Source organism: Salmo salar, chromosome 12 (assembly GCF_965601325.2).
Source record: "Salmo salar chromosome 12, fSalSal1, whole genome shotgun sequence".
Lineage (NCBI taxonomy): Eukaryota > Metazoa > Chordata > Actinopteri > Salmoniformes > Salmonidae > Salmo > Salmo salar.
The window spans coordinates 2,088,949-2,110,000 of NC_138302.1; the positions used below are offsets into that span (position 1 = coordinate 2,088,949).

Below are 21,052 nucleotides of genomic sequence, written 5' to 3' on the forward strand. Positions count from 1 at the left end.
TAACTATACTACTTAACTATACTAATTAACTATACTAATTAACTATATTAATTAACTATATTAATTAACTATATTAATTAACTATATTAATTAATAATACAAACAACAGCACACATGCACACTCACACCAATACACAACAACACACCCTCGTACCTGCGAGGGGCTTCCGGAGAACCCAGACATCCTCGCTGGTGCCGCCCTGCTGGCCGAGTGTGGGAGACCCGTGGGGACTGGACTCAGAGCCCCGAGAACCTGATACACACACACACACACACACACACACACACACACACACACACACACACACACACACACACACACACACACACACACACACACACACACACACACACACACACACACACAGCGATCAACCCCTTTATCACCACTTTACCAGGATGACACACTACCCCTTATTACCCCTTTACCCTGCTGACACACTTCCCCTTATTACCGCTTTACCCTGCTGACACAATACCCTTTTTTACCCCTTTACCCTGCTGACACACTACCCCTTATTACCGCTTTACCCTGCTGATACACCACCCCTTATTACCCCTTTACCCTGCTGACACACTACCCCTTATTACCCCTTCACCCTGTTAACACCCCACCTACACCCCACCAAACTCCCCACCTTACCCCAACCAACACACCACCATACAACCCCACCTACACACCACCATACAACCCAACCTTACCCCATCTACACACCACCATACAACCCCACCTTACCCCATCTACACACCACCATAGAATCCCACCTTACCCCACCTACACACCACCATAAACCCCACCTTACCCCACCTACACACCGCCATACAACCCCACCTACACACCACCATACAACCATCTACACACCACCATACAATCCCACCTTACCCCATCTACACACCACCATCCCACCCCAACTTACCCCATCTACACACCACCATACAACCCCACCTTACCCCACCTACACACCACCATCCAACCCCACCTACACACCACCATACAACCCCACCTTACCCCACCTACACATCACCATACAACCCCACCTTACCCCCCTACACACCACCATACAACCCCACCTACACTCCACCATACAACCCCACCTTACCCCACCTACACCCCACCACACAACCCCACCTACACACCACCATACAACCCCACCTTACCCCACCTACACACCACCATACAACCCCACCCACCTACACACCATCTTACCCCATCTACACAACACCATACCACGCCACCTTACCCCACCTACACACCACCACACAACCCCGCCTACACACCACCATACAACCCCACCTTACCCCACCTACACCCCACCATACAACCCCACCTTACCCCACCTACACACCACCATACAACCCCACACAACCCCACCTACACACCACCATACAACCCCACCTTAACCCATCTACACACCACCATTCAACCCCACCTTACCCCACCTACACACCACCATATAACCCCACCTACACACCGCCATACAACCCCACCTACACACCACCATACAACCCCACCTACACACCACCATACCACCTCACCTTACCCCACCTTCACTCCACCATACAACCCCACCTACACACCACCATACAACCCTACCTACATACCACCATATAACCCCACCTACACACCGCCATACAACCCCACCTACACACCACCATACAACCCCACCTACACACCACCATACAACCTCACCTTACCCCACCTTCACTCCACCATACAACCCCACCTACACACCACCATACAACCCTACCTACACACCACCATCCAACCCCACCTACACACCACCATACAACCCCACCTACACACCACCATACAACCCCACCTTACCCCACCATACAACCCCACCTTACCCCATCTACACACCACCATACAACCCCACCTTACCCCACCTACACACCACCATACAACCCCACCTACACTCCACCATACAACCCCACCTTACCCCACCTACACCCCACCACACAACCCCACCTACACACCACCATACAACCCCACCTTACCCCACCTACACACCACCATACAACCCCACCCACCTACACACCACCTTACCCCATCTACACAACACCATACCACGCCACCTTACCCCACCTACACACCACCACACAACCCCGCCTACACACCACCATACAACCCCACCTTACCCCACCTACACCCCACCATACAACCCCACCTTACCCCACCTACACACCACCATACAACCCCACACAACCCCACCTACACACCACCATACAACCCCACCTTAACCCATCTACACACCACCATTCAACCCCACCTTACCCCACCTACACACCACCATATAACCCCACCTACACACCGCCATACAACCCCACCTACACACCACCATACAACCCCACCTACACACCACCATACAACCTCACCTTACCCCACCTTCACTCCACCATACAACCCCACCTACACACCACCATACAACCCTACCTACATACCACCATATAACCCCACCTACACACCGCCATACAACCCCACCTACACACCACCATACAACCCCACCTACACACCACCATACAACCTCACCTTACCCCACCTTCACTCCACCATACAACCCCACCTACACACCACCATACAACCCTACCTACACACCACCATCCAACCCCACCTACACACCACCATACAACCCCACCTACACACCACCATACAACCCCACCTTACCCCACCATACAACCCCACCTTACCCCATCTACACACCACCATACAACCCCACCTTACCCCACCTACACACCACCATACAACCCCACCTACACACCACCATACCATCCCCACCTTACCCCACCTACACACCACCATACAACCCCACCTACACACCACCATACAACCCCACCTTACCCCACCTACACACCACCATACAACCCCACCTACACACCAACACACACAAAGTTCTTAATATCAGTACATGTGGAGATACATAGAAATAGGACAAGATAGATTGGCAGACAGAGACGGAGAGTGGAGACACGTGAGCGAGCAGCACAAGCCGATGCGTACCCAATCTATAATACCTAGACCGAAACTATAACACTAACAAAAACAATACACCACTATTACACCACTATTACACCTAGAACTAGTGTCAATACCAAAACAACAACAACAATAACAACAACAGAATGGTCAACACTAACAACGCTGATACAAACCACTGTTCTGGTTTTTAACAATACTACTGATAATAAATACTACGACTATTGATAAATACTACTGCTAATAAATACGACGACTGTATATAAATACTACTGATAATAAATACGACGACTATTGATAAATACTACTGATAATAAATACTACGACTATTGATAAATACTACTGATAATAAATACGACGACTATTGATAAATACTACTGATAATAAATACCACGACTATTGATAAATACTACTGCTAACAACAGTGATGGGATACACACTACTACAGTAATACTACAGTAATACTACAGTAATATGATGTACTGATCATAGTATTGATTATATTGAGAGAAAAAAATTAATTGTATTGATTTATATGATTTATTACAAGCTAAGAGTTTTAGCCCGGATACCTGGCAGGCTTGGCTGCTCCAGAATTGTAGAGAGAGGAGGAGAGGAGAGAGGAGGAAGAGGAGGAGGAAGAGGAGGAGTGGAGAGGCCCAGGGGGAGAGTGGAGAGGCCCAGGGGGAGAGTGGAGAGGTGAGGAGGAGGAGGAGAGAGGACGAGTGGAGGATAGCCAAAGGAGGAGAAGAGAGGTGTGGTTTGCGTGAGAGGAAGATGAGGAGGAGGAAGAGGCAGCGGGAGCATGTGGGATCGGTGGTCGTTCACCGTGGTAACGAGGCAAGGGGAGGGACAGGGGACGTGCCTACGTAGAAGGAGGGTGTGGCTCTGCTGGGAGAGGGAGGGGCCTAAATACAAACCAGGAAGAGGGAGGGGAAACAACAACAAACCCAAAACACAGACAACCAGTCAAATAAAACTCAATATAAATATACATTTCAAAATATATAAAACAATAATAATAATAATAATAATAGGTTAACTCAAATATTTATATTAGATATAAATATAACACAATATTCAATATTCATAATTAAAAATATAAAACAATATCATTCAAAGTTAAAATATAATACAAATGTAAAACAATGTAATATAAAAAACGAATAAAACGAATGTAAAAAGATGTAAATTAAATATCTCAAACGGGGGGTGAGATGGGGTGAAGGACGGGATGGTCTACGAGGTCATGACAGATACAGAGATGAAGGTAGGCAGCAGTAGGACGGTCTACGAGGTCATGACAGATACAGAGATGAAGGTAGGCAGCAGGACGGTCTACGAGGTCATGACAGATACAGAGATGAAGGTAGGCAGCAGGAGGAGGGTCTACGAGGTCATGACAGATACAGAGATGAAGGTAGGCAGCAGGAGGAGGGTCTACGAGGTCATGACAGATACAGAGATGAAGGTAGGCAGCAGGAGGAGGGTCTACGAGGTCATGACAGATACAGAGATGAAGGTAGGCAGCAGGATGGTCTACGAGGTCATGACAGATACAGAGATGAAGGTAGAGGCGGCAGGACGGTCTACGAGGTCATGACAGATACAGAGATGAAGGTAGGCAGCAGCAGGACGGGTCTACAAGGTCATGACAGATACAGAGATGAAGGTAGGCAGCAGGACGGTCTACGAGGTCATGACAGATACAGAGATGAATGTAGGCAGCAGCAGGACGGGTCTACGAGGTCATGACAGATACAGAGATGAAGGTAGGCAGCAGGACGGTCTACGAGGTCATGACAGATACAGAGATGAAGGTAGGCGGCAGGACGGTCTACGAGGTAATGACAGATACAGAGATGAAGGTAGAGGCAGCAGGACGGGTCTACGAGGTCATGACAGATACAGAGATGAAGGTAGGCGGCAGGACGGTCTACGAGGTCATGACAGATACAGAGATGAATGTAGGCAGCAGCAGGACGGGTCTACGAGGTCATGACAGATACAGAGATGAAGGTAGGCAGCAGGACGGTCTACGAGGTCATGACAGATACAGAGATGAAGGTAGGCGGCAGGACGGTCTACGAGGTAATGACAGATACAGAGATGAAGGTAGAGGCAGCAGGACGGGTCTACGAGGTCATGACAGATACAGAGATGAAGGTAGGCGGCAGGACGGTCTACGAGGTCATGACAGATACAGAGATGAAGGTAGGCAGCTGGGGACGGTCTACGAGGTACTGACAGATACAGAGATGAAGGTAGGCAGCAGGACGGTCTACGAGGTAATGACAGATACAGAGATGAAGGTCGACAGCAGTAGGAGGGAAGGAAGACGGAGAGATGGAGGGAGTTAGGAGAGTCTAACCCTCTCACACACACATACACGCTGTGTGCTGGTCACCTGGCCTCTTGCTGATCACCTCCACCATGCTGGAGGGGAAGTAGCCGACGCGGTCATTTCCTGTCCGGTTGTCATGGATACAACCCTTCCACCGGCCGTCAGAATGCTGCTCCAGAACCTAACACACACACACACACACACCCTGTTGACACTGGTTAGAGTGTGTGTGTGTGTGTGCATCTGACCGTGTGTGTGTGTGTGTGTGTGTGTGTGTGTGTGTGTGTGTGTGTGTGTGTGTGTGTGTGTGTGTGTGTGTGTGTGTGTGTGTGTGTGTGTGTGATACCGTGATGACGTCTCCTGTCTTGATGTTGAGGCTCGTCAGGTCGTAGTTGTTGCAGTAATCTGCCAGAGCTCTGACCTGCATCGCCGCTGACGCATCTACACACACACACCATCACACACACACCATCACACACACACACACACACACACACACACACACACACACACACACACACACACACACACACACACACACACACACACACACACACACACACACACACACACACACAGCAGTTAGTTAGGGGTTAGAGGTTAGGGTTAGGGGTTAGAGGTTAGGGGTTAGGGGCTAGGGGCTAGAGGTTAGGGGTTAGGGGTTAGGGGCTAGAGGTTAGGGGTTAGAGGTTAGGGGTTAGAGGTTAGGGGTTAGGGGGTAGAGGTTAGGGGTTAGAAGTTAGGGGTTAGAAGTTAGGGGTTAGAAGTTAGGGATTAGGGGTTAGGGGGTAGGGGTTAGAGGGTAGGGGTTAGGGGTTAGAGTTGGAGGTTAGGGGTTAGGGGTTAGAGGTTAGGGGTTAGGGGTTAGGGGTTAGAAGTTAGAGGTTAGGGGTTAGGGGTAGGGGGTAGGGGTTAGAGGTTAGGGGTTAGGGGGTAGGGGTTAGAGGTTAGGGGTTAGGGGTTAGAGGATAGGGGTTAGGGGTTAGAGGTTAGGGGTTAGGGGTTAGGGGCTAGGGGTTAGGGGTTAGGGGGTAGGGGTTAGAGGTTAGGGGTTAGGGGTTAGAGGATAGGGGTTAGGGGTTAGAGGTTAGGGGTTACGGGTTAGGGGTTAGGGGCTAGGGGTTAGGGGCTAGGGGTTAGGGGTTAGAGGTTAGAGGTTAAAGGTTAGGGTTTAGGGGTTAGAGGTTAGGGGCTAGGGGTTACCTCTCAGCAGCTGTTTGATCTCTCGGCTGGCCTGCGTGGCGGTGAACTGGTTAACGATGTCGAGAGCCGTTTGACACAGAGTGTTTCTCACCCCCGCGCCGATACCGCTCTAAATGGATCAATAACCAATAATCAATCAATCAAAAACATTGTCAATACATCCAAGGCTCAAATATTAACATTTTTTTTCATTGGTAGTGCTGATTCTCCCAACTTTATGAGCACCACATAAAATCTAGGAGCACCACATAAAATCTAGGAGCACCACATACAATCTAGGAGCTCCACATAAAATCTAGGGGCACCACATAAAATCTAGGGGCACCACATACAATCTAGGAGCACCACATACAATCTAGGAGCACCACATACAATCTAGGAGCACCACATACAATCTAGGAGCACCACATACAATCTAGGAGCACCACATAAAATCTAGGAGCACCACATAAAATCTAGGAGCACCACATAAAATCTAGGAGCACCACATAAAATCTAGGAGCGCCACATGAAATCTAGGAGCGCCACATAAAATCTAGGAGCGCCACATAAAATCTAGGAGCGCCACATAAAATCTAGGAGCGCCACATGAACTGGAGATTACAGATCCATAATGAACCTAGATGAAATCAGACCTATATCTATCCTACCCTGTCTTTCTAAAGTCTTCGAAAGCCAAGTTAATAACAAACAGATTACCGACCAATTTCCAATCCCACCGTACCTTCTCCGCTATGCAATCTGGTTTCCGAGCTAGTCACAGATGCACCTCAGTCACGCTCAAGGTACTAAACGATATCATAACCGCTTATCGATAAGAGACATTACCGCGCAGACGTCTTCGTCGACCTGGCCAAGGCTTTCGACTCTGTCAATCACCGTATTCTTATCGGCAGACTCGACAGCCTTGGTTTCTCAAATGATTGCCTCGCCTGGTTCACCAACTACTTCTCTGACTGAGTTCAGTGTGTCAAATCGGAGCACCTGTTGTCCGGACCTCTGGCAGTCTCTATGGGGGTACCACAGGGTTCAATTCTCGGGCCGACTCTTTTCTCTGTATACATCAATGATGTCGCTCTTGCTGCGGGTGATTCCTTGATTCACCTCTACGAAGACGACACCATTCTGTATACATCTGGCCCTTCTTTGGACACTGTGTTAACTCACCTCCCAGACGAGCTTCAATGCCATACAACTCTCCTTCCGTGGCCTCCAACTGCTCGTAAACGCAAGTAAAACTAAATGCATGCTCTTCAACCGATCGCTGCCCGCACCCGCCCGCCCGTCTAGCATCACTACTTTGGACGGTTCTGACTTAGAATATGTGGACAACTACAAATACCTAGGTGTCTGGTTAGACTGTAAACTCTGCTTCCAGACTCGCATCAAACATCTCCAATCCAAAATTAAATCTAGAATCGGCTTCCTATTTCGCAACAAAGCATCCTTCACTCACGCTGCCAAACATACCCTCGTAAAACTGACCATCCTACCGATCCTCGACTTTGGCGATGTCATTTACAAAATAAGCTGGATGCAAGCTGGATGCAGTCTATCACAGTGCCATCCCTTTTGTCACCAAAGCCCCTTATACTACCCACCACTGCGACCTGTATGCTCTAGTCGGCTGGTCCTCGCTACATATTCGTCGCCAAACCCACTGGCTCCAGGTCATCTATGAGTCTCTGCTAGGTAAAGCTCCGCCTTATCTCAGCTCACTGGTCACCATAACAACACCCACCCTTAGAGGGCTAGAGGTCAGGGCTAGAGATCAGGGCTAGAGATCAGGGCTAGTTATAGTACTAGTTATAGTAGTTATAGTTGTACTAGTTATAGTAGTTATAGTTGTACTAGTTATAGTAGTTATAGTTGTACTCACATCCAACAGGAGTCTCACCACCTCAGTCTTTCCACAGAGAGCTGCCTGGTGCAGCGCCGTCCCCGACTCTGACTGTCTGTTGATGTCTATACCTGCTAGGATCAGCAGACTGCCCCACACACACACACACACACACACACACACACACACACACACACACACACACACACACACACACACACACACACACACACACACACTGTTAATGTCTATACCTGCTTCGATCAGCTCAATATAAACACAGTGGTGATGATGTCAGAGTGGTGACGATGATGTCAGAGTGGTGACGATGATGTCAGAGTGGTTATGATGTCAGAGTGATGATGATGTCAGAGTGGTGATGATGTCAGAGTGGTGATGATGTCAGAGTGGTGATGATGATGTCAGAGTGGTGATGATGATGTCAGAGTGATGATGTCAGAGTGATGATGATGATGTCAGAGTGGTGATGATGATGTCAGAGTGATGATGATGATGTCAGAGTGATGATGATGATGTCAGAGTGGTGATGATGATGTTAGAGTGATGATGATGATGTCAGAGTGGTGATGATGATGTCAGAGTGGTGATGATGTCAAAGTGGTGATGATGATGTCAGAGTGGTGATGAAGATGTCAGCAATGACGTCATGTCCTGACCGTATGACGTCGATGTGTCCGTTCTTGGCGGCCAGGTGAAGAGGAGAGACTCCGTTTGGATTCGACGGCTTCGGCTCGATCATCGCCGCGCAAACGTTACTACTGAGGAGCAGCTGTACGACCTGTACACATTATACACACGTTACAACTGAGGGTACTGCACATTATACACACGTTACTACTGAGGGTACTACACATTATACACACACGTTACTACTGGGGGTACTACACATTATAAACACACATTACTACTGGGGGTACTACACATTATACACACGTTACTACTGAGGAGCAGCTGTACGACCTGTACACATTATACACACGTTACTACTGAGGGTACTGCACATTATACACATGTTACTACTAAGGGTACTACACATTATAAACACACGTTCCTACTGGGGGTACTACACATTATACACACGTTACTACTGAGGAGCAGCTGTACGACTTGTACACATTATACACACGTTACTACTGAGGGTACTGCACATTATACACACGTTACTACTGAGGGGACTACACATTATACACACGTTACTACTGAGGGTACTACACATTATACACACGTTACTACTGAGGGTACTACACATTATACACATTATACACATGTTACTACTGAGGGTACTACACTTTATACACATTATACACACATTACTACTGAGGGTACTACACATTATACACACGTTACTACTGAGGGTACACCTCCTGTACACATTATAGGTGTGTGTGTGTGTATATGTGTGTGTGTGTGAGACTCACCGCCACTCGTCCAAATTCACAGGCCAGGTCCAGAGGAGTTTTACCGGCCGTGTCAGAGATACACGGGTTAGACTGGTGCTGCAGCAGCATCTCAGACTGAACACACAGAGAGAGATAGAGAGACATACACGGGTTAGACTGGTGCTGCAGCAACATCTCAGACTGAACACACAGAGAGAGATAGAGAGAGATACATGGGTTAGACTGGTGCTGCAGCAGCATCTCAGACTGAACACAGAGAGAGATAGAGAGAGAGATACATGGGTTAGACTGGTGCTGCAGCAACATCCCAGACTGAACACAGAGAGATAGAGAGAGATACACAGGTTGGACTCAATCGCTGGTTGAAAACTGTTTTCTGCCCCTCCCAAAAGATAGAATTTGTAGATATTTGGCCCTCTTTCTGGGACTCACCCACAAACAGGACCAAGCCTGGGCTGCTGAGGAGTGATGGATTCCATCCTAGCTGGAGGGGTGCTCTCATCTTATCTATGAACATAGACAGGGCTCTAACTCCTCTAGCTCCACAATGAAATAGGGTGCAGGCCAGGCAGCAGGCTGTTAGCCAGCCTGCCAGCTTAGTGGAGTCTGCCACTAGCACAGTCAGCGTAGTCAGCTCAGCTTTCCCCATTGAGACCGTGTCTGTGCCTCGATCTAGGTTGGGCAAAATTAAAAATGGCGGTGTTCGCTTTAGCAATCTCACTAGTATAAAGACCTCCTCCATTCCTGCCATTATTGAAAGAGATTGTGATACCTCACATCTCAAAATTGGGTTACTTAATGTTAGATCCCTCACTTCCAAGGCAGTTATAGTCAATGAACTAATCACTGATAATAATCTTGATGTGATTGGCCTGACTGAAACATGGCTTAAGCCTGATGAATTTACTGTGTTAAATGAGGCCTCACCCCCTGGTTACACTAGTGACCATACCCCCCGTGCATCCGGCAAAGGCGGAGGTGTTGCTAACATTTACGATAGCAAATTTCAATTTACAAAAAAAAACAATGACGTTTTCGTCTTTTGAGCTTCTAGTCATGAAATCTATGCAGCCTACTCACTCACTTTTTATAGCTACTGTTTACAGGCCTCCTGGGCCATATGCAGTGTTCCTCACTGAGTTCCCTGAATTCCTATCGGATCTTGTAGTCATAGTAGATAATATTCTAATTTTTGGTGACTTTAACATTCACATGGAAAAGTCCACAGACCCACTCCAAAAGGCTTTCGGAGCCATCATCGACTCGTAGGTTTTGTCCAACATGTCTCTGGACCTACTCACTGCCACAGTCATACTCTGGACCTAGTTTTGTCCAGCAACATCCCAGACTGAACACACAGAGAGAGATAGAGAGAGATACACGCGTTAGACTGGTGCTGCAGCAACATCCCAGACTGAACACAGAGAGAGATACACGGGTTAGACTTGTGCTGCAGCAACATCCCAGACTGAACACACAGAGAGAGATAGAGAGAGATACACGGGTTAGACTGGTGCTGCAGCAACATCCCAGACTGAACACAGAGAGATAAAGATACACGAGGAGCTATGCATCCTATGGAAAATAATCAACGACGCGGAAGGTTTTGAGCCACGAAGTCGTAGCGAGGTGGAAATGACCTTCCACAGAGTGGATTTATTTATTTGCCATCTACTGAAGTAGATAGCAAGTTTACTAGGTAACTACAGTAGTTTACTAGATAACTACAGTAGTTTACTAGATAACTACAGTAGTTTACTAGGTAGCTACAGTAGTTTACTAGGTATTTACTATAGTTTACTAGGTAACTACAGTAGTTTACTAGATAACTACAGTAGTTTACTAGGTAGTTACAGTAGTTTACTAGGTAGCTACAGTAGTTTACTAGATAGTTACAGTAGTTTACTAGGTAGTTACAGTAGTTTACTTGTAACGTCCGTTGTCAAGAATGGACCAAGGCGCAGCAGGTATGTGGATACTCATGTTTTTTAATTTAAAAAAAAAGTAGTAAAGTATCCATTGGACAAAAAAACAATAAAGACAACAGCAACAGTCTTGCAGGCACATACAACGCAGTGCAAGGACAACTACCCACAAAACCAAGTGACAAACATACTCCTACATATATGACTCCCAATCAGGAACAACGATCCCCAGCTGTTCCTAATCAGGAGTCACAAGACCAACACAGAACATTCACACACACAAGACTGCCACGTCCTGACCCCAAAACTACTACAACAGCTCCATCAGCTGGTCAGGACATGACAGTACCCCCCCTCAAGGTGCATACCCCGGAATGCACCTAACAACAGAAAACACCAACAAACAAAATCCCCAACAAAACCCATAAACAATAACCCCTAAACAATAAGGGAGGGAATGGAGGGTGGCTGCCGTCACCGACGGCACTGTGCTACACCCTCCCTCCCCAACCCACCTATCCTGGAGGTGGCTCAGGTGCAGGACGTGGACCTCGCTCCACCTTCGGCGTCGCCCACTTTGGTGGCGCCAATAGTAGTTTACTAGGTAACTACAGTAGTTTACTAGATAGCTACAGTAGTTTACTAGGTAGTTACAGTAGTTTACTAGGTAACTACAGTAGTTTACTAGGTAGCTACAGTAGTTTACTAGATAACTACAGTAGTTTACTAGATAGCTAGATAACTACAGTAGTTTACTAGGTAGCTACAGTAGTTTACTAAATAGCTAGATAACTACAGCAGTTTACTAGGTAGCTACAGTAGTTTACTAGGTATTTACTATAGTTTACTAGATAACTACAGTAGTTTACTAGATAACTACAGTAGTTTACTAGATAACTACAGTAGTTTACTAGGTATCCACAGTAGTTTACTAGATAACTACAGTAGTTTACTAGGTAGCTACAGTAGTTTACTAGGTATTTACAGTAGTTTACTAGGTAGTTACAGTAGTTTACTAGATGGCTACAGTAGTTGCCGTGGTAACCAAAACAAACAGACTTGTTAGCTCAGCTAACCAATCCATCAGTTCATCAGTCCTAGCTTGCTTTTATGAAAATCGAATTCAACAACACCAATAATGTTTTCAATTGGACTTTTGCTTTCAAAAGCAGCTCAAACAATATACATGTAATTGTTTTTTAATTTTTTTAATTTAATTTTTTATTTCACCTTTATTAACCAGGTAGGCTAGTTGAGAACAAGTTCTCATTTACAACTGCGACCTGGCCAAGATAAAGCAAAGCAGTTAGACACATACAACAACACAGAGTTACACATGGAATAAACAAAACATACAGTCAATAATACAATAGAAAAAAGAAAACAAAAAGTCTATACACAGTGAGTGCAAATGAGGTGAGATAAGGGAGGTAAGGCAATAAATAGGCCATGGTGGCAAAGTAATTACAATATAGCAATTAAACACCGGAATGGTAGATGTACAGAAGATGAATGGGCAAGTAGAGATACTGGGGTGCAAAGGAGCAAGATAAATAAATAAATACAGTATGGGGATGAGGTAGATAGATGGGCTGTTTACAGATGGGCTATGTACAGGTGCAGTGATCTGTGAGCTGCTCTGACAGCTGGTGCTTAAAGCTAGTGAGGGAGATATGAGTCTCCAGCTTCAGAGATTTTTGCAATTCATTCCAGTCATTGGCATCAGAGAACTGGAAGGAAAGGCGGCCAAAGGAGGAGTTGGCTTTGGGGATGGCCAGTGAGATATACCTGCTGGAGCGCGTGCTACAGGTGGGTGCTGCTATGGCGACCAGTGAGCTGAGATAAGGCGGGGCATTACCTAGCAGAGACTTGTAGATTACCTGTAGCCAGTGGGTTTGGCGACGAGTATGAAGCGAGGGCCAACCAACGAGAGCATACAGGTCGCAGTGGTGGGTAGTATATGGGGCTTTGGTGACAAAACGGATGGCATTGTGATAGACTGCATCCAATTTGTTGAGTAGTGTTGGAGGCTATTTTATAGATGACATCACCGAAGTCGAGAATCGGTAGGATGGTCAGTTTTACGAGGGTATGTTTGGCAGCATGAGTGAAGGATGCTTTGTTGCGATATAGGAAGCCGATTCTAGATTTAATTTTGGATTGGAGATGCTTGATGTGAGTCTGGAAGGAGAGTTTACAGTCTAACCAGACACCCTGACAGGGTAGGATAGATATAGGTCTGATTTCATCTAGGTTCATTATGGGTCTGTAAATGACTAAAATGTAAAATGTAAAATGTACTACAGGATGCAAATTTATGTTTGAAAAAGCTAGCCTTAGCTTTCCTAACTGCCTCTGTATATTTGTTCCTAACTTCCCTGAAAAGTTGCATATCACGGGGGCTATTCGATGCTAATGCAGAACGCCACAGGATGTTTTGTGCTGGTCAAGGGCAGACAGGTCTGGAGTGAACCAAGGACTATATCTATTCCTAGTTCTACATTTTTGAATGGGGCATGCTTATTTAAGATGGTGAGGAAGGCACTTTTAAAGAATAACCAGGCATCCTCTACTCACGGGATGAGGTCAATGTTATTCCAGGATACCCGGGCCAGGTCGATTAGAAAGGCCTGCTCGCAGAAGTGTTTTAGGGAGCGTTTGACAGTGATGAGTGGAGGTCGTTTGGTCACAGACCCATTACGGATGCAGGCAATGAGGCAGTGATCGCTGAGATCTTGATTGAAAACAGCAGAGGTGTATTTGGAGGGCGAGTTAGTTAGGATGATATCTATGAGGGTGCCCGTGTTTACGGCTTTGGGGTGGTACCTGGTAGGTTCATTGATAATTTGTGTGAGATTGAAGGCATCAAGCTTAGACTGTAGGATGGCCGGGGTGTTAAGCATGTCCCAGTTTAGGTCACCTAGTAGCACGAGCTCAGGAGATAGATGGGGGGCAATCAATTCACATATGGTATTGAGGGCACAGCTGAGGGCAGAGGGAGGTCTATAGCAAGCGGCAACAGTGAGAGACTTGTTTCTGGAAAGGTGAATTTTTAGAAGTAGAAGCTCGAATTGTTTGGGTACAGACTTGGATAGTAATACAGAACTCCGCAGGCTATCTCTGCAGTAGATTACAACAACGCCCCCTTTGGCAGTTCTATCTTGGTGGAAAATGTTGTAGTTAGGGATGGAGATTTCAGGGTTTTTGGTGGTTTTCCTAAGCCAGGATTCAGACACGGCTAAGACATCCGGGTTGGCAGAGAGTGCTAAAGCAGTGAATAAAACAAATTTAGGGAGGAGGCTTCTAATGTTAACCTCTATGGGACCGGCGGGACGAATTCGTCCCACCTACGTAACAGCCACTGCCAGCCTGTGGCGCGATTTTCAAAATCTTCAAAATCCTATTACTTCAATTTCTCAAACATATGACTATTTTACAGCCATTTAAAGATAAGACTCTCGTTAATCTAACCACACTGTCCGATTTCAAAAAGGCTTTACAACGAAAGCAAAACATTAGATTATGTCAGCAGAGTACCAAGCCAGAAATAATCAGACACCCATTTTTCAAGCCAGCATATAATGTCACCAAAACCCAGAAGACAGCTAAATGCAGCACTCACCTTTGATGATCTTCATCAGATGACAACCCTAGGACATTATGTTATACAATACATGCATGTTTTGTTCAATCAAGTTCATATTTATATCAAAAACCAGCTTTTTACATTAGCATGTGACGTTCAGAACTAGCATACCCCCCGCAAACTTACGGGGAATTCGCTAACATTTTACTAAATTACTCACGATAAACGTTCACAAAAAGCATAACAATTATTTTAAGAATTATAGATACAGACCTCCTCTATGCACTCGATATGTCCGATTTTAAAATAGCTTTTTGGTGAAAGCACATTTTGCAATATTCTAAGTACATAGCCCAGGCATCACGGGCTCGCTATTTAGACACCCGGCAAGTTTAGCACTCACCATAATCATATTTACTATTATAAAAATGTCATTACCTTTTGTTGTCTTCGTCAGAATGCACACCCAGGACGTCTACTTCAATAACAAATGTTGGTTTGGTCCAAAATAATCCATCGTTATATCCGAATAGCGGCGTTTTGTTCGTGCGTTCCAGACACTATCCGAAATAGTAAAGAAGTGTCGCGCGCTTGGCGCAATTCCTGACAATAAAATTCAAAGTATTCCATTGCCGTACGTCGAAGCATGTCAACCGCTGTTTAAAATCAATTTTTACGTCATTTTTCTCGTAGAAAAGCGATAAAATTCCGACAGGGAATCTCCTTTTCGGCAAACAGAGGAAAAAATCCCAAAGGCGGGGGCGGTCGGGGTCACGCGCATAAGCTAGTGTCTCTTGATGGGCCACTTGAGAAAGGCGATAATGTGTTTCAGCCTGGGGCTGGAATGACGACATTCTCTTTTTTCCCGGGCTCTGAGAGCCTATGGACGACGTGGGAAGTGTCACGTTAGAGCAGAGATCCTTAGTAAATGATAGAGATGGCAAAGAAGTTCCAGAAATGGTCAGACAGGCCACTTCCTGTAAAGGAATCTCTCAGGTTTTGACCTGCCATTTGAGTTCTGTTATACTCACAGACACCATTCAAACAGTTTTAGAAAATTTAGGGTGTTTTCTATCCATATGTAATAAGTATATGCATATTCTAGTTACTGAGTAGGAGTGGTAACCAGATTAAATCGGGTATGTTTTTTATCCAGCCGTGTCAATGCTGCCCCCTAGCCCTAACAGGTTAACCTCTATGGGCTAGGTGGGACGCTAGCGTGCCACCCGTGGTGCACTCCATCAACAGCAGGTGCATTTCAAGAGCGGCAAATTTGAATCCAAATAAATGTCAAAATTCTAATTTTTCAAACATACAACTATTTTACACCCTTTGAAAGATAAACATCTCCTTAATCTAACCACGTTTTACGATTTCAAAAAGGTTTTACGGCGAAAGCATAAATTTAGAGTATGTTAGGACAGTACATTTACAAGAGTTGTGTGTAATGTTTTGTCAAGTCAAAGACAGGGTCACCAAAACCATAAAACCAGCTAAAATGATGCACTAACCTTTTACAATCTCCATCAGATGACACTCCTAGGACATTATGTTAGACAATGCATGCATTTTTAGTTCTATCAAGTTCATATTTATATCCAAAAACAGCGTTTTACTATGGCATTGATGTTGAGGAAATCGTTTCCCTCCAATAACCGGCAGTCAAGTCAGCGTCACAAATTAAATAATTAAAATTAGAAAACATTGGTAAAATATTATATTGTCATTTAAAGAATTATAGATTTACATCTCTTGAACGCAATCAACTTGTCAGATTTAAAAATAACCTTACTGGGAAATCACACTTTGCAATAATCTGAGCACTGCGCCCAGAAAAATACGCGTTGCGATACAGACTAGACGTCATGTTGGGGAGATCTAAAATCGAAAATACTATGTAAATAATCCATTACCTTTGATTCTCTTCATCAGATGTCACTTCCAGGTATCACAGGTCCATAACGAATGTAGTTTTGTTCAAAAAAGCTCATCATTTATGTCCAAAAATCTCCGTCTTGTTAGCACATGATCTAAGCCAGCCGGACTTCTCGTCATGAACGAGGGGAAAAAATATATTTACGTTCGTTCAAACATGTCAAACGTTGTATAGCATAAATCATTAGGGCCTTTTTTAACCAGAACATGAATAATATTCAAGGTGGACGAATGCATACTCTTTTATAACGTATTGGAACGAGGGTACCCAACATGAACTCGCGCGCCAGGTGTCTAATGGGACATCATCGTTCCATGGCTCTTGTTCGATCAGATCTCCCTCCAGAAGACTCAAAACACTTTGTAAAGGCTGGTGACATCTAGTGGAAGCAATAGGAAGTGCCAAAATATTCCTCAGCCCCTGTGTTTTTCAATGGGATAGGTTTAAAGTCAATACAACACATCAGGTATCCACTTCCTGTCAGAAAATGTCTCAGGGTTTTGCCTGCCAAATGAGTTCGGAACACCTGCTCCAATATCCAATGATAGGCGTGGCGCGAATTACAAATTTCCTCAAAAATACAAAAACTTCAATTTTTCAAACATATGACTATTTCACAGCATTTTAAAGACAAGACTCTCCTTTATCTAACCACACTGTCCGATTTCAAAAAGGCTTTACAGCGAAAGCAAAACATTAGATTATGTCAGCAGAGTACCCAGCCAGAAATAATCAGACACCCATTTTTCAAGCTAGCATATAATGTCACAAAAACCCAGAAGACAGCTAAATGCAGCACTAACCTTTGATGATCTTCATCAGATGACACACCTAGGACATTATGTTATACAATACATGCATGTTTTGTTCAATCAAGTTCATATTTATATCAAAAAACAGCTTTTTACATTAGCATGTGACGTTCAGAACTAGCATACCCCCCGCAAACTTCCGGGGAATTTACTAACAATTTACTAAATTACTCACGATAAACGTTCACAAAAAGCATAACAATTATTTTAAGAATTATAGATACAGAACTCCTCTATACACTCTATATGTCCGATTTTAAAATAGCTTTTTGGTTAAAGCACATTTTGCAATATTCTCAGTACATAGCCCAGCCATCACGGGCTAGCTATTTAGACACCCGGCAAGTTTAGCACTCACCAAAGTCAGATTTACTATAAGAAAAATGTTATTACCTTTGCTGTTCTTCGTCAGAATGCACTCCCAGGACTTCTACTTCAATAACAAATGTTGGTTTGGTCCCAAATAATCCATTGTTATATCCAAATAGCGGCGTTTTGTTTGTGCGTTCAAGACACTATCCGAAAGGGTAAATAATGTGACGAGCATGGCGCAATTCATAACAAAAAAATTCTAAATATTCCATTACCGTACTTCGAAGCATGTCAACCGCTGTTTAAAATCAATTTTTATGCCATTTTTCTCATAAAAAAGCGATAATATTCCGACCGGGAATCTGCGTTTAGGTAAACAGACGAAAGAAAATAAAGCATGGTTTTGCCTGCCATATGAGTTCTGTTATACTCACAGACACCATTCAAACAGTTTTAGAAACTTTAGGGTGTTTTCTATCCAAAGCCAATAATTATATGCATATTCTAGTTACTGGGCAGGAGTAGTAACCAGATTAAATCGGGTACGTTTTTTATCCGGCCGTGTCAATACTCCCCCCTAGCCCTAACAGGTTAAACCAGGTGATGTCATCGCATATGTAGGTGGTGGAACAACATGGTTGGTTAAGGCATATTGAGCAGGGCTAGAGGCTCTACAGTGAAATAAGACAGTAATCACTAACCAGGACAGTAATGGATGAGGCATATTGATATTAGAGAGAGGCATGCGTAGGCAAGTGAATATATGGTTCCAGTGAGTGGTTGGGCTGGCTGCGGACACGACGATTCAGACAGTTAGCAGGCCGGGGCTAATAAGCAAGCAGTTAGCAGACCGGGGCAAGCAAGCTAGCCATTAGCAGACTGGGGAAATTAAGCTAGCAGTTAGCAGACCGGGTCTAGCAAGTTAGCAGAAGGGCCTTTGGGGGACGTCGCGATGGAGGTAAGTCTGTTTTTGCTACTTCGTGCGGTGACGTCGATAGACCAGTCGTGGATTAGTAGGGTTCTAAGTAGCACTAGGTAGCTAGCAGGCCGCGGTTAGCAGAATGGGCCTTCAGCGGACGTTGCGCCTGAGGGGGCCTGTTGGAATCCTCTGGCAGATTTTGTCGGTATTCCAGTCGTAGAGGATCGGCGGGGTTCCGTGCCCCGTACCGGCAGTAGAAGGGGTCCGGATATTGTAGCCCAGGAGCCCTGGCCGGGCTAGCTTCAGGCTAATTGGTGCTTGCTCCAGGATGGAAACGCTAACCAGGAGTAGTCACCCGGGATCGTGGTTAGCTACTTGCGAAGATCAAGATGAAAAATGTTCAGAGTTTGCGGTAGGAATCCGGGGATATGGAGAGAATAATAATAGATCCGTTATGCTTTGGTTTGAGTCACGATTGTACGAACCGGCGAGAGCTTTCCGAGCAAAAGGTTAGCTGATGACCGCTAGCAGTGGTTTGCTGACTGATAGCTGGTAGCTAGTTAGCTGGCTGCTAGCAATGGTTTGCTAACTGATAGCTGGTAGCTAGTTAGTTGGCTGCTAGCAGTGGTTTGCTAACTTATAGCTGGTAGCTAGTTAGCTGACTAGCTTCAGTTCAGGGATTCCAGATCCCGAAGTAAATAAAAATACTTTTAGAGGAACAAAAACAGATCTATGCCACATTGGGTGAGGCTGGTTGCAGGAGAGGATTTAGAAGTTGAGGTTTAGGAAAAATATATATTTTTTAAAGATATGTGAAGAAAAAGAATGTAAAAAGATATATACAAGTGACACGAATGGACAAAGACAAAGACGCCTGACTGCTATGCCATCTTGGATTCGCCCTTTTTGGATTCGCCATCTTGGAAGGACATAATGAACAGTAGCCCATTGAATTCTACCATGCTGATATACTGTGAGTTATAGGAAAATAATACACGCTCTAGAATGCCCTTCGAGCCAATCAGAAAACAAAGTATTCAACAATGCCTTGTTATAAATGGTATTATGAACTGGGTGGTTAAAACCCTGAATGCTGATTGGCTGACAGCCGTGGTATATAACGGGTATTGCAAAACAAAACATGTATTTTTACTGCCCTAATTACGTTGGTAACCAAGTTTATAATAGCAATAAGGTCAACCTCAGGGGGGGTTTGTGGTATATTGCCGATATACCATGGCTAAGGGCTGTATCCAGGGACTCCGCGTTGCCGTGTAGGACACCTCCTTGGGCCTTGGAGACTAAATATATAATAGCTGTTTCAGTCGTTGGCAGATCAATCAGAAACTACAGCAGACCTAGAATAGATCCCTGAGGAACACAGTCATTGGCAGATCAATCAGAAACTACAGCGGGCCTAGGATAGAACCCTGAGGAACAGATCAATCAGAAACTACAGCGGACATAGGATAAATCCCTGAGGAACCGATCAATCAGAAACTACAGTGGACCTAGAATAGATCCCTGAGGAACAGATCAATCAGAAACTACAGTGGACCTAGAATAGAACCCTGAGGAACAGATCAATCAGAAACTACAGTGGACCTAGAATAGGACCCTGAGGAACAGATCAATCAGAAACTACAGTGGACTTAGGATAGATCCCTGAGGAACAGATCAGTCAGAAACTACAGTGGACCTAGGATAGGACCCTGAGGAACAGATCAGTCAGAAACTACAGTGGACCTAGAATAGAACCCTGAGGAACACCATGTTTTAT

The 21,052-nt window shown here is 45.1% G+C and overlaps 1 protein-coding gene across 4 annotated transcripts in view; it reads right to left on the reverse strand.

Annotated features, from left to right (window-relative positions):
- Positions 1-21,052, reverse strand: part of LOC106592062 (uncharacterized) — a 219,507-nt gene that overhangs the window by 135,249 nt on the left and 63,206 nt on the right. For all 4 annotated transcript variants that reach the window (XM_082958449.1, XM_045690477.2, XM_082958448.1 and 1 more), the window contains exons 5-11: positions 9,801-9,896; positions 9,039-9,160; positions 8,401-8,509; positions 6,522-6,630; positions 5,665-5,759; positions 5,382-5,499; positions 155-253 (exon numbers count right to left, since the gene is read on the reverse strand). In XM_082958449.1, coding sequence (XP_082814575.1) covers positions 155-253; positions 5,382-5,499; positions 5,665-5,759; positions 6,522-6,630; positions 8,401-8,509; positions 9,039-9,160; positions 9,801-9,896 — 748 coding nt within the window. The remainder of the gene's footprint in view (positions 1-154; positions 254-5,381; positions 5,500-5,664; positions 5,760-6,521; positions 6,631-8,400; positions 8,510-9,038; positions 9,161-9,800; positions 9,897-21,052) is intronic.